We start from the raw sequence: 15,553 nt of genomic DNA on the forward strand, positions 1-15,553 counted from the left end.
AAAATGTCCTACGTTGGCACTACATATAACACAACACGACACGATATGACACATCACAACACAACACAAACAACACAACACAGTATATTAACTTTTTTATTAACTAAGTAATAAAAAAAAAAAGTGTATGTGTATTGCGCACTGTTATTATTGCACATTAATTATTATTGCACCTTGTTATAAATATAAATATCATTATTGTTATTGTTTTAAACAGGTTGTTATCGACACACCAATCTGACAGCCTCTGAACTTCAGCTCTGTACGCCATCTCATCTTCCCCTGAGATGAGCCCCACCACAGTGGTATCATCTGCAAACTTGATGACTGTGTTGTCTGGGTGGGAACTAACACAGTCATGTGTGTACAGAGTGTACAGTAGGGGACTCAGTACACAGCCTTGTGGAGAGCCGGTGTTGAGGCTGAGGGCTGAGGAAAGATGAGGCCCCACTCTAACTCTCTGTACACGGTCTGAGAGGAAGTCTCTGATCCAGCGGCAGGTGGTAGAAGGAAGTCCGATTTCCAGCAGTTTAACCATTAGTCTGTCCGGGAGTATCGTATTGAAAGCAGAGCTAAAGTAAACAAAGAGCAGCCTGGTGTAACGGCCCTGCACTTCCAGGTGAGAAATGGTGGTGTGGAGCGTTGTAGTAATGGCATCTTATCTAAACAGTGTATATTAAACAGAAAATGAGGACAAGCATAATATGTCCAGTTTAATTTCTCATTGGAAAAGTTGCATATTCTTTACATCAGACTAAATAAATTCACAAATACTAGTTCCAACAGTTAAGGACTCTTCAGATATTAAAATCAAGTCTCTCCAGCACTTAAATGACTCTGCTTGAGCGCACCAACAAATTAGATATGAGCTGTTAAACTATAAATATCAGATGTTTTTGCACAAAATATTTTTGGCTCGTTTGAAGATACCGTATCTGTACTTGAATGTACCTGAACAATGTGTAAAAGGAACAAGAATTGCAAGATTGGCTCAAATAAAGTGAGCTGAGCCTTTGAGAATTGTGATTTTCATTTGATGTTTGTGCCAAAGTAAATAAGAACAACTGTGCAGGAGTTATTTTAGCTGCAGAATCTGGCTGAAACAGGCAAATGGCTCGATAACAATCACACTGTTCCCAGAGAACAATGCACATGCCAAACAACAACGCACATGCTGAATGACCAATCTCCACCTGACTGTGAGTGATTCCATGTCATGTTTCCCCACAGTGCCACTGTGGCACGGCTGGGATGAGCTCGCTGCTACCCCTGGATTCAAACATCAACCAACAGGGTCTCCCCTTGATCCCTTCTCCTCTGCTTTTGCTTAGTAAACACGATAATAGCAGTGCTGTGTTCATGTGGGCTCCGTGTTAACACTGTGGCTGTCAAAGGCCATCATGCCCCTTCAAAGGATGATGGCTCTCTAAAGTGGGCTCTCTCGGTAGCAGCCATTTTCCACTTGACTGGCCCCACACACGAAGGGGGACTGGTAGCCCCTAGCAGCTGGGCTCGACTGGTCACTGGGGGTGGGGAGAAGGAGATGAATGGGTTGGATGTAAGGGGAGGGAGCTAATGGTAAGAAGAGGATGGTGTCTATATGCATCAAGAGGTGTTTTTAGTATTTTTGTCCCAAAATATACCCCTTACCCTCCAAAACACTCCTGAAAATGTGCTTACAACCCAGGTGTGTTTATGCACGTATGATGACCTGCTCATTGTCAATTTCCATCAAATATCTGACTTACATTTGCAGTCACTGGCACTGGGATAAAGTGCTATTTTGCATGTCAGCTGAAATATTTTGTTGCTCGGCAAAAACCTGGCATATCGCTTGCACTCCTTAATGAGAAACAGACTGCCAGAATCTCATCAGGAACCGGGAACCAGAGCCCATTGAGATGTTATGATATGAATGATAATTCAGCGAGTGTGTTTGCTCGGCTATATGGGCTTTGTGTCAACACTCTGGGTCCAGCCAGGTCTCGCTCGGGACACAGAGAGCAGGATGCATTTTCATAAATCATTTCTTGACACCAAATCAAGGTTATGTGGTTGGCAGACTGTAGCCTGTAAATTGCCTTTGCATTGTCAATGCAAAGGCCCTCCGTTGGGATTTAAGTAGTTCACTAGCTATTTATGGCTGGAAAATTAAGATGACCTTTTCCCAAAATGTGATGATGGTGCTTTCAATACAAACTAATGCACAGAAGAGAAATGCCTTATCATATATGGGAAGTGTAAACCATTCATTTAAAAGCCGCATACACAGAGAATAGCCTGCTTTTGTTACTCGTGCATGATGCACTGGCTCTATACTACCCACAGTGTAGAGGTAATAATTAGCTCACTACAGCAGGGTAACAAGTTTGCACCCCCGTCCTGCTGTGCAGCACTGTAATTGGTCCCCTCATGTGGCACCGTCGGGCCCCAGAACAAAGGGTTCCCAGAGGGGGAATCTATGCTGACCTATGCTGAACCTTCCACAACAATGACAGGCAGGAAGCATTTACATATGCTGACAGACTTGTCTCTTCCTAGGGTGGAGTGCTAGGCACTTCATTAAAGCAACATCAATACCTGCTGATAGAAAACGAGGAGTGGGCCCGTGCACATCACTGTCTGCTCTGAGACGCTATAGTGAAATGACATAGGGCTGTCACATCCAATTTCTAATAAATGGACAGCATTTATTAAACAGAGTGTGTGTGGAAATTGATGGGGGAGAAGCTGTGAGTTGCTGTCAGAGCCGTGCTTGTCTGCATGCATCAGCAATTGGTTTGCCCACAAGCTGTTCACCTGAACGTCAGCTGCCAAAATCTGTCAGCCCCCGGGTGCACCCGAGCAAATTTCCACACTTTCTGAGCATTATTTTTGTTATTTTTGACCTAAAAAAGCAGTTTATGCTCTTTTTCTGCGGCAGTGCTTCTGCGTCGTGTTTCGTCACAGAAGCCTAACGCGTTTTTCAGTGAATGCTTAAGAGAAGCGCATGCAAAGTCAGATACAGGTGACATATCTGTCGATTCAGCAGCCACGCTGCAAGAGTGCAGGTGGTTCCATCCATTCATTGCATCATGCTGCTGTGAATTCATTCTCTTATCCCGTTAAAGGAAGGGTAAATCCTCCTTCCATTTGACACGCTGCTCATTTAGTTGAGAGGCGCAGTGGCTGGCTGGAGGGAGGAGAGCCAAGGGGGTGCTGTGGTCGTGGTAGCGGTGGTGTCGAGGAGGAGGGGGACTCTTTGGGAGGTGTCGACCTGAGCAGATGGACTTCTCAGTTGCGTAGTAAGTGGAGTCTTCACACGGCAGAGACTGCAGGATCTCACAGGACCGGGACACAGCATCCAGGTGGCCACAGCCCCTCCTGACCAGCTGGAGGAGCGATGGGACCATCTGACACTCGGAGGAAAATGATACACTTCTCTTTGCTGCTTTGTTTTGTCTTGACACAAAAGCCCAGAGCCAATCAGGGAATTTAGCTAATGAAGCGTAGAGAAAATCCTCTTGATTACATACAAGCATTCAAGGTCACATTAGCAACGAGAGAACAGCGTTTGCACAGTCTTCAGGTGTACACTTCTACTTTGTAGTCATGCTCAGATTTTTTATTTCAAGACAAAAACAATAACTCTCATGTATTGTTTGACGTGATTAAGATTTCATACAAACCCGTCCTCTAAATCTGCATCAGCAACTGACTGCAGTGATTTCTGCACAGCTTACACGTACTGCAATGTAGATTCAGCAAATCCAAGTGAGAAAGTCCCATCTGTGCTTCTCCTCCACTGATCCTGGGCCCTGGAGGCTATGTAGGGCTAATTGTGGCCCCATTTTCCCTTCCTTATCTTTTTGTTTTTACTCAGTGTCGGGGTCAGGGAAGCTCCCAAGTGACCAGCGGCAGGAGCAACAGCCATCGGCCCCTGCTGAGCATCAGTAATTAGAGCCCTCCTCCACCGCCCTGGCTTTTCCCCCCAGACCCAGGCCAGGGAACCTCTCGCTTTCCTTCTGAAGGGCATGGGGGGCAGAGAGGAGGAACAGCTGCTGACGGGAAACCACTCTGCGGTTCCCATCGATGACCAGCATCCGTCCATACTCCTCAGAGGATTTGCACCAGCATCTTTAGGATAGGAATGATGGGATCATTCTATGTCTGCTTTCTCATGGCTGCTAATCTTGCCTCTAAACACTAGTTGATGTTTATCAATGAAAGGGCATCGCTGTACATGAAAGGCAGCTTTGCAAGACTCACACATTCATCATATGTATAATAGCAAGGGGACAATAAACTTTGCTAGACCTCTAATGAAAATATCCTTTGAGATGGTAATATTTTTCCTTTAATTAAAAATAACAGTGTTGGACTAACCACCTCCCTCAAATTCTCCCCATACCATGTGTGAATTGAGTCCTTGGATCCAGAAGGATATCTGGGCCTGGATTAGTGGATTAGTGATATTTTTTTGAAGACATTGCCGAATTCCTCTCATTTTACTTTGGTGTATTTGTGAGGAAATGGTGCAAAAAGACAATTTTTGCCCTATATCACAATGGTTTTTTAAAATCCCTGAAAAAATTCCTGGACTAAGATATGGATCCAGGGTTAGTTAGACAAGTTAGTCAAGCCATGCACAACAATCCTGACTAACACCCTGAACCAATTAACTGATACTTGTCCATTTTTAGGGGTGCAAATTATTTCAGTAGTGAAGATAGCACCAACATATCATTGCAAAAACACCCACTACCAGTGGATCACTTCCACTGAAAATCCTACTTAATACCTAAATTAAAAATAGCCTCAGTGACTCATATATTATTATGTATCATAATACTGATGCAACAGTGCGTAAGCAGTGTTTTTCTGTTTTAGAAAGTGGATCCAAGTGATCTTATCTTCTTAAATGTTTAGATACATCAGATCCTACCCTGCTGTAGAGGTCAGGCCCTGCTGCTGGGGAAGAACATAAATGTGAGGGAAAGTAAGATAATTAACTAGAGAGGAAGGAAGGAAGTGATTCTGCAACACACATATGTATTCAGCTTTAAACATTTTGTTCTGTTATCTAAATAAAACCATCTGAAAAGCTATGAGGGGAAGCCATTTGACTTTGAGCTGGCCTTACTCACAATAAAGTGTTTTTCAACAGGTGGGTGGAAGTCATGGTTCAGTCATTCGTCATATTTTGAATGCTAGTCACGTGTTTATACTTTCACGTGTCTAAGGTAACTTGTCAAGTAAATGTAATAGAATAAAAAGTACGGTATTTTTCCCTCATGTCGTTTAGGACAAGTCTAAAGTAGGATAAAATGGAAATATGTAAATATTAGTGCCCAAAATTGCAGTTATTCAAACTTCTTGAGTAAATCTACTCTACTTATCTAGATCCAGAAAACAGTATGATTAAAATCAGCTAAAAACGACATAACCACAACTGTTTCATATTTTCTGCAGGACTTACATTGTTTACAATGACCAGAACTGCAATGGTCCTGGCCAGAACAGCCTGCTGATTATTTCAAGCTGTCACTAGTAGTGTGGCTCTATAAATAGACGTCCATGTCCTGTCAGTCTGTCCATCATCTCCACAGATAATAAAATGCATCAACCACCTGTTTTTATGAGATTTTCATTTTATACATGGGTGATTTAAAAAGCAAAACATCCCGCATAAAAGCTGCATAAATATGAGCTTTCAATCTGTTTAACCCCTTTTATTGTTTCGAGCACCCAGTAAACTGTATTTCACATCGAAGGATTTGTGGTCACTCGGTGTCTGCAGATTGTGAACCGACATGTCTTAAAAGAATGCTTGTGCCATCTAGTGGCCAAATATTGTAACAAGTGTAAGTCCAAACGTGTTTTAAGAAACACAACATTGCAAAGTAAACATAATTTCAGCAACAACAAAAAATGCAAAATTTAAACCAGTCATATGTCTGGAAAAAGGTAGAAGCTGAATTCACCTCTGAAGCTCATTGACAAGCACGTCGGTTTTACCAGCTCAAAGAAAAAATGTAAAATTGACATGTTGTGATGTTTTGAAGGATTAGAGTCATGTGAGGGGAAAAATAAGTTTTCACAGGACTCTCTGAAGGGCTAAGCACACCTTTACTGCTACCCCAGGGATTAAGATGATGTGAAGCAGCCAGGTGCTGCTAATCAAATGCAGCAAGTGTGACCACCTCTATAAAAGCTAATGTTTGGGCAGTTTGCTGGGCTGGAGCATTCAGGTGTGTGTTAGCACAATGCCACTATCTTCCCAGCAATGGATGTCCTAGCAAATTTACCCCAAGGTCAGACGGCAATGCTCAACGACTGCAAAAACCTCAAGAGCTACATCTCAGACCTTACTGAGGTTAGTATGTTAAATGTTAACGTTCATGACGATAAAAAATTAGAAAACGACTGAACAAGTATGGCCAGTTTGGAAGGCTGCCAGAAGAAAGTCTCTTCTCTCTAAAATGAACATGGCAGCACAGCTGAAGGTTGCCAAGTTGCAGTAAATCACAAGACTTCTGAAACAATGTCTTTTGGTCAGACAAGATCACAGTGAAGATGGTTAGCCACAGTGCCACATTTGACAAAAATCACATTTATCACATCAGCACAAACACCTCATTCCAGCTGTCAGCACGGTGGTGGAGGGGTGATAATATGGGCTTGTTTTGAGGCCACGGGACTTAGGAACCTTGCACTCACTGAGTCAACCAGGAATTCCTCTGTACACCAAAATATTCTAGAGCCAAATGCAAAGCCATCTGTCCGACAGTTAAAGTTTGTCCAAAAATGGGTCAATGATCACAGCACAGCAGCAAATCTACAAGAGTAGAAGAAAGAATGAAAGAATCATGGTGTTGCAATGACCCAGTCAAAGTCCAGACTTCAACCTGATTAAAATACTGTGGATTTATGAGCTGTGCATAAATGAATGCCTGCAAACCTCAATGAACTAAAGCAAGGCAGTAAAGAAAAGTGGGCCACAGCGGTGTGAGAGAGCAATAAAGTCATTTAGAAAACAATAACTTCAAGTTATTGCAGCTAAAGGTGGTAAAACAAACAACTGAATCATAGAGTGTATTTCGTTTTTCACAGGACTGCATAACCACTCTCTCTTTTGTGTGTTAATTTGTGCCTTGATTAAAAACAAGATGCAGCATGTTTGTTAGTGAGGGAGTGACATGCCAGAAACAGTTCTGGCTTCACTTTTTGTTTATAGTCATGAGAGCGCCTTTCATCTACATCTCTTGCAAAAAAAGATTAAATTAATCTAACAAAGTCTGCAGCTCGTCATCAGTACTGTGGTCATAGAGGGCACTCGGTGTTGCAGAAGTCTCCAGACTTGAAGAACTGGTAAATGTTAACCAGCGGGAACATAATGACGGAGCCCACTAGTGAACCCATCTGTGTCGCAGCTCCACACCAGACCAAAGCGTTGTGGCTCCGGTCTCTCAGGATGACACCCACCATGACTTTGACATAAGACAATGTCCCAGTAAAGAAGAGCCATGAGAGCACCTGGTGAGAGTAAAACAAGAACACAGACTCAGCAGCTCATTTGCATGTTAATCATTATTTTAATGGTGTTTGTGACTAAAAAATAGACTGATTTCACACTGAGTAATGATGTTGCCTCATCATAAGTTATGAGCGAGCAGAGTTCAACGCTCAGGACGTTTATGAAGGAGGTTTTGTACTTTTGTACACAAAAGAACACTTAAAGAACATGCTTGCGTTTCACTCACAATTATCGCCTCTCCCACTGCAGACCCATGAAGCAAGGGACAGGGACTCATAGCTGCCATGGCCATGTTATAGCTGCCAAATCCCGTCCCCACCACCGCCAGAAGGCCAAGAAAGACCAGCGACCTGGGCACAAAAGACGTCTGTTATCAGCAGCAGTTAGTTAATTTCTCAGAATCCAAAGGCAACTTGTCTTTCAAGTGAATAATTCAATGGACCTTGTGCCCAAGCAAATATTTGAGTGATAGTGGGGGAAAAACTTGTTAATAACAACCAGGTACCTGTAAGCACATTAAAGTAGAGTTTGCTTGCTGTATGGTAAACACTTACAGTGGGGCAAAAAAGTATTTAGTCAGCCACCGATTGTGCAAGTTCCCCCACTTAAAATGATGACAGAGGTCAGTAATTTGCATCAGAGGTACACTTCAACTGTGAGAGACAGAATGTGAAAAAAAAATCCATGAATTCACATGGTAGGATTTGTAAAGAATTTATTCGTAAATCAGGGTGGAAAATAAGTATTTGGTCACCTCAAACAAGGAAAATCCCTGGCTCTCACAGACCTGTAACGTCTTCTGTAAGAAGCTTTTCTGTCCCCCACTCGTTACCTGTATGAATGGCACCTGTTTGACCTCATCATCTGTATAAAAGACACCTGTCCACAGCCTCAACCAGTCAGACTCCAAACTCCGCCATGGCCAAGACCAAAGAGCTTTCGAAGGACACCAGGAAAAGAATTGTAGACCTGCACCAGACTGGGAAGAGTGAATCTACAATAGGCAAGCAGCTTGGTGTGAAAAAATCAACTGTGGGAGCAATCATCAGAAAATGGAAGACATACAAGACCACTGATAATCTCCCTCGATCTGGGGCTCCACGCAAGATCTCATCCCGTGGGGTCAAAATGATCATGAGAACGGTGAGCAAAGATCCCAGAACCACACGGGGGGACCTGGTGAATGATCTGCAGAGAGCTGGGACCAAAGTAACAAAGGTCACCATCAGTAACACACTACAACGGCAGGGAATCAAATCCCGCAGTGCCAGACGTGTTCCGCTGCTGAAGCCAGTGCATGTCCAGGCCCGTCTGAAGTTTGCCAGAGAGCACATGGATGATACAGCAGAGGATTGGGAGAATGTCATGTGGTCAGATGAAACCAAAGTAGAACTTTTTGGTATAAACTCAACTCGTCGTGTTTGGAGGAAGAAGAATACTGAGTTGCATCCCAAGAACACCATACCTACTGTGAAGCATGGGGGTGGAAACATCATGGTATGGGGCTGTTTTTCTGCCAAGGGGACAGGACGACTGATCCGTGTTAAGGACAGAATGAATGGGGCCAAGTATCGTGAGATTTTGAGCCAAAACCTCCTTCCATCAGTGAGAACTTTGAAGATGAAACGAGGCTGGGTCTTCCAACATGACAATGATCCAAAACACACCGCCCGGGCAACAAAGGAGTGGCTCCGTAAGAAGCATTTGAAAGTCCTGGAGTGGCCTAGCCAGTCTCCAGACCTCAACCCCATAGAAAATCTGTGGCGGGAGTTGAAAGTCCGTGTTGCTCGGCGACAGCCCCAAAACATCACTGCTCTTGAGAAGATCTGCATGGAGGAATGGGCCAAAATACCAGCTACTGTGTGTGCAAACCTGGTAAAGACCTATAGTAAACGTTTGACCTCTGTTATTGCCAACAAAGGTTATGTTACAAAGTATTGAGTTGTATTTTTGTTATTGACCAAATACTTATTTTCCACCCTGATTTACGAATAAATTCTTTACAAATCCTACCATGTGAATTCATGGATTTTTTTTTTTCACATTCTGTCTCTCACAGTTGAAGTGTACCTCTGGTGCAAATTACTGACCTCTGTCATCATTTTAAGTGGGGGAACTTGCACAATCGGTGGCTGACTAAATACTTTTTTGCCCCACTGTATTTTCCAAAGAGCTTGCAAAAATCATGATGGGGATAAAATCCACACTCCTCTTTAGAAAATGTAAGATTTGGGGAATCCAAGTGAGATGAAAAAAGTGTCTTTGTCTTCAATGCTAAGGTGCTGTAGTATCATACCCAGTAAACATGCTTAATCAGCCTTTTTTTTTTTTTTTTAAACTCTAATCGTCACAACCTTTGTGCTCTTAGATGTGACTAAAGATTGAGACTATAATAAGGAAAGTGTTTACTGACGTCATAGATTAGAGGAGAAGTAGGTTCATTTTACAATCTGACCTACTTTTTGCAGGTGCTGTGATAAGCACTGCTGCCTCATAGTGAGACACTCCTGGGTTTGAGTCTGCCAGCCAGCTTTCTTTCTTTGTGGAGTTTGCATGTTCCCCCCAGCTCTGCGTGGGTACTTCTTCCCACAATCCAAAAACATGTGCATGCATGTTAGGCTAACTTTTGATTGTAAATTGGGTGTGAATGAGCATGAATGGTCATCTGTCTCTCTGTGACAATCCTGCAAATGACTGGCAACCTGTCCAAGGTGTACCCTGCTTCTACCCCTGTGAAAACTGGGATAGGCTTTGCTCTTCCCATGACCCTAAATTAGATGGCCATTCTTCAGTGTCCAATATACTTTCCAGTGTCTATTGCAGATCAAGCTGTGGACCCATAACCTGCAGGCCAAGGGACCAGAGTTTATGAGTTATGAGTTATGTTCAGTAAATGCATCTGTAAACTATTTACCAACATAGCAAATTGATCCACGTGTTTTTGATTTGGTACAGATTTTACCCTGAACAGAGGAAGTCAAATCTGCTTCGGTGTTCATCAGGACACTTGAGTTTTGGTTTCATACAGACTTACAATAATAAAATATTATTACCTGTTTTGGATGAACATTGCAAGAGTGCAGGCCACAGGGTTGGCCACTGATGCCAGAGCTGCAGAGAGGTGATAGGCCAGGTTCCCGTATGGCATACAGGAGTATGTTTGCACAGAGGGAAGCAGGCCGTTGGTTGCAGAATTAACCCACACCACCAGAAAGTAAATGAAGGTCAGCTGGTACATGGAAGGTTTTGCCACCAGATGTCTGCCCTGGGCAACCGCCTCACCATTGTTTTTTACGCTTCCTCCATCAAGATCAGCCCCTGAGTTATCCAGATAGGAGCTGACAGACACTACTGTATCCTGCACAAGGTTCTCAGTGGACAGCTCGTATGTCCGAGGGAGTCTGTTCAGTGCAACAAAAGCAGCCAGGCTTATGCACATCATGGCTGCTAGGATGAAGAAAAACACCTCGGTGGAGAAGTTTGGGGGAAGATACTCCGTATGTAATGATCCTGTGTGGTTTCCTGCAGTCTCAGAAGAGTTGGCGCATTTGGCCATACCTACACCCTGAGCTAGAGCAACTACACCAGGAATGAAACCACTTAGCCCCTCTCCAATATAATAAGTGGTAATATATTTTGCTGGAAGCTGCATCATAAACGGTAAGAAGGTAACTGAAGAAGTGCAGTCCACCAGAGAAAGGAAGAAAGTTATGATAAAGAAGGCTGTGCTACGTGATGCCCCTATAAAAATCGTGGTCCTGTCCCAGAAGAAGGCAAGCAGGATGCAGGACAGGACACCGATGGAGAGGATGGAGTAAATGACAATATACTCTTTAAGACACCCTGGATACAGTTTGTGCATCAGGGTGACCAGCAGAGGTCCTACGTTAGCCAACTGGATAATTACTGTTAGGTAGGAGGGTAGATCCCAGCCTTCAGGGAGTGCGTTGACAATGAGTGGCAGCTCCACCCACAGTCCGTTCACAGCCACCCAGGAGCCAACGCCAAAGGCGCAGGCCAGAAAGTGGACGAGCAGAGCCATACTGCAGGTGGATCAGTGTGAAAAAGTCTGCGGAAATAAATTAATAATGATGCATCAGTATGTAAGAAAAGTGCTGTGTAATGCTGTTGTGTCTGGGTGTTCCCAAACTCAGGGTAAATACCAGGGGTCTCAAACTCGTGGCCTGTATATCGATGTGAAGAAATATAATGCAGTTTGGCCCTTGAAGTAACTTTTTTTTGTTAGGAAGGATTTGTTTGTTGTTGAGTGCAATGTTAATAATAAAATTATTTAATATGATATGATATGATATATGATATTCATAATATGAAGTGCTGCCACGTGTCTGAGCAGAAAGAGAGTACCAGTGTGTTTATTTGGTAGTTCAATGAAGGGCTTCAGTTAGTTAAGTATGAGGGAAAAAATCCATTCACATTTGTTGTTCTGTCTTGTTATACAATATTTGAAATTTTAAAAAACAAAGAGAAAAAACACTAAATTTTCTGAAATATTTTTGGGTGTTTTCTTGTTTGTTTGTTGTTTGTACTACTTGAACACTCAAGTGGCCCTCCACTGAGATGACAGCAGTGGCCCACAACTCATTTGAGTTTGAGACCCCTGGTCTATACCAATAATAATAATAATAATAATAATAATAATAATAATAATAATAATAATAATAATAATAATAATAGTTGGCATTTTTTTCAAAACAAAAGAAATTATTTTGAAACAAATTATAACTACTCCCTTCTGGTTGTATGCCTCTGCCAGCAAGGGAAGTTGAGGTCTAAACTTGACCTTTGACCTTTTACATATAAAATGCCATCACAGTCTAAGAGCTATGGCCAAAAACATGTTTTGTGAGGTCACAGCGACCTTGATCATTGACCACTAACATCTGATAAGCTCATTCTTAAGTTAAGTCTTAAGAAATTCATTCAAGTTCTTCGAGATATTGAGTTCATGATAACGGTACCAACAGACAGAGACAGAAACAGAAACCTGATCCTTTGTACAGCAACTGCTGGCAATATAAGTAAACTAGAAGCTAAATAATGTGACAAGCAGTACCTGTGGTCCCGCTGTCTACCACACTCTCAGTCATGTTTTCCTCACCTGTATAGACTTTCATGCCTGAGATGTTTTTTATTGTTATAGCCAGTAAAGCTGAAGCAACTCATCGTTACTTTGAAGTTAATTTGCTGAAATGGATCGTATTTTATATTTCTGATGCTATATTTTGTTTCTTTATTTCTTCTCATAACATAATAAATGTAGACTCATGTTACAAATGTAAATCAGCATAAAACAGAAATACTTTTATCCCACTGATACCTGCGATACAGTGTAGTGGTATTTAGTCATTACCCAAAATAAATAACAACCTTTTCAGCATTAAGAAGGGTTCACACCTGCAGTGGCTGGCACAATTTTCACATTACTTTCAGACATTGTCGAGGAATTCAACAAACCATATGTGCCTGCCCATCTCTTCCTCTTCACATTTTCACTCTGTCTTTGTGCATGCATGTGGCTTTCAAACTGATCTCATGATGAAATAAGTCAGAAGGCAGTCTTGTGATAAACAGAATTTGAAGAAGCTGACACTGAGGTTGCTGACAAACACAGTGTTATACTGTACTTTAAATGATGTGGTCAGTTGAGATAATGAGGTTAAAAGAAAAACAGAAATTACAGTGTTTGCACGCACTCAGTACTGAGCTCTCGAGTAAATGCACTTCCTTTTAGATACAAAAATGTACTTACAAGTTGTTTTAATCCTCGGAGGCACTGAATAGGACTTGCTGTCATCTTACAAAAAGATTACTGACTGGTCTTGCGTAAGCACATGCTGGTGGGACTCGTGTGGCTGCTGTGTAGGTCAGAGTCCACTCCTGCACCAATGATCAGCTCCACCAGATAACAGGGGGTAGTGTGTTCCTTTATTAAGGTCAAGTTAGTCTTTAGCACAGACAGCTGAAATAATAAAACAAAACAAAAAAGTCATTGTTTTTGACTGTTCAAACGCAGCTACAGAGGGAGTTTAACATCTGAAAGTTAAAGGGAAGATACCAAAGTGCCAAAAAAGAATCACAATTCAGCCTTCAGCATAATTAAAGAAAGACACATAGTTGTATTTTTTAGATTGAGTGAATTTAAACTTCCAGGATTACCTTTATATCTAGAGTGAATGCAAACAAGCCTCCAAAAACCTGCTTAGAAATTACAAGACATTTTTGTTCGATATATTCATGAGGAAGTCTCAAAAAAGAACTCCTAATATCTAATTCGTCTTGTTTTACAAGCCAATTTGCCAAAATATAGACAAGCTCAAAAGCAAGGCTCATATTAATTGACAATACCAACCTGTAGCCCAAAGTGAAACACTATATGAGGTTTATGGGGTCTTATATTTCCAATACCAACTCTACAGAAACATATTTCACCCTTCAGGGTCACATAACTGTTAAATATCACACTGAACTGATGAAATCGAATTAAGTCAGGTTAGATTAATACTACATTGCCCTCTACTGGTCACAAGTGTCAAATAAATCGGTTTGCCACCGAGCTTTGACAAATCAGTCTGTGAAAAACATTGGTACCAAATTATTCTGGAAAAGTAGCCACTTCATTGTGTCTATTTGGTATTAAAACATCATGGTCCTCCTGTAAAACAGAGCCAAAATACCTTGTTCTGGTAAACTGAGCTTAAAACACTAATGCTACAGTCACATTAGGGAAGACAGTCCAGTTTTCCCTAATGTGACTGTAGCATTAGTGAGTTAAGTCCAGGACTGGAGTCCTGACTGGAGTCTGCAGCATGACCAAACTTTTTATGACTTTATAAAATGAGCGTACGCACTCAACCTCCAGGTCACCGGTTTTGTTGTTGAAACTGATTGCAATCAGTTGCTGACAGCAGAAAAAATTCAATGCAATCACTAATTTTTCCTATTTACAAAAAGGCTGCTTTCCATTTTCACACTACGTGACTGAGTCGTAACACATCATAGTGTCGCTAAATCAAATCTGTATTTATTTAGTGACACTATGCAAATAAGTTAAACTGTTTCAGATACTGTCACATGGATCCAGTTTTCATTATAATCAGTAGGTTTTTAATGTTTACAGTGGAAGGGTGACAGATTAAAATTTATTGTAACCAACTGAGAATCTGGACACATTTATTCATCTATTTTTAAGACATCAAAACTATTAAATAGCACATTTCTTGCTGTCCAAACAAAGCAAGAAATATAAATTAAACTGGTGATATTTTTTTAAACATCCAAAATTTCGGATGTTTGCGCAATAACTTCAGTCAAATGAAAAGCAATAACAGAAAGTTGCTAAGGGAAAAACTTGAATCATGTTTGCATTATCTCTGCATTCATTTATTTAAATGTATTAATTTATGGGATTTTTTTTTTGCCCTCAACACTTAAGAGCAAATTTGTGTTTACTCTGTTTTTATTAATCTGCAGCTGTTTTATTTTAAACATGATGATTTTTTTTGCATGTTTAGTGGTCATCAAATGAGGTTAGAGAGTGAGTATGCAAACATTAGCTGTATAATATACAACTGATCGTGTTGTGCCCGTCAGAGGGTCCAGTTGGATACCTTTACAAAGTGCCAAACTGCAGTGTAGGTGCTTATTCCTTTTTTTAAAAATAAAATGCACTTCTGTTCCTGGTCATGGAGAGATTTAGATCTGATTCATAAACACAGTAAATGCTGTTTGTGTTGCTTAGCTGCAAGCAGTTCCTGTAGACTCGCTGAAACACATGGTTAAAATCTTTCTTCAGACATCTCAGGCTGCTCTTCTTGTAAATGTAACATCCACATTTGAACTAAGCGGGCGTTTAGAGGGGTGGGCAATTTCATATAAAGGCTATCATGCTGGCTTTACTAGTTCAGGCCACTGATGTCACAGAGGTCTACATGTGGTCCAGGAAATAAAGTGTAGAGCTGAAGATGGCACTACAGATCAGTAACATCATTAATTTCAAAGTTACATTAATGTCAAGAC

General features: G+C 41.5%; 1 protein-coding gene across 1 annotated transcript; it reads right to left on the reverse strand.

Moving 5' to 3' along the window:
* Positions 1-256: 256 nt before the first annotated feature.
* slc52a3-1 (solute carrier family 52 member 3-1) lies at positions 257-13,448 on the reverse strand. The gene is made up of 4 exons (XM_085146599.1): positions 13,287-13,448; positions 10,570-11,585; positions 7,743-7,866; positions 257-7,515 (listed from the first exon to the last, which is right to left on the reverse strand). The coding sequence occupies exons 2-4, from the start codon at positions 11,556-11,558 to the stop codon at positions 7,303-7,305; spliced, it is 1,326 nt and encodes a 441-aa protein (XP_085002725.1). The 5' UTR covers positions 11,559-11,585; positions 13,287-13,448; the 3' UTR covers positions 257-7,302.
* Between the last annotated feature and the right edge of the window lie 2,105 nt (positions 13,449-15,553).

The sequence above is a fragment of the Neolamprologus multifasciatus genome, chromosome 20 (assembly GCF_963576455.1).
Source record: "Neolamprologus multifasciatus chromosome 20, fNeoMul1.2, whole genome shotgun sequence".
Taxonomy (NCBI): Eukaryota; Metazoa; Chordata; class Actinopteri; order Cichliformes; family Cichlidae; genus Neolamprologus; species Neolamprologus multifasciatus.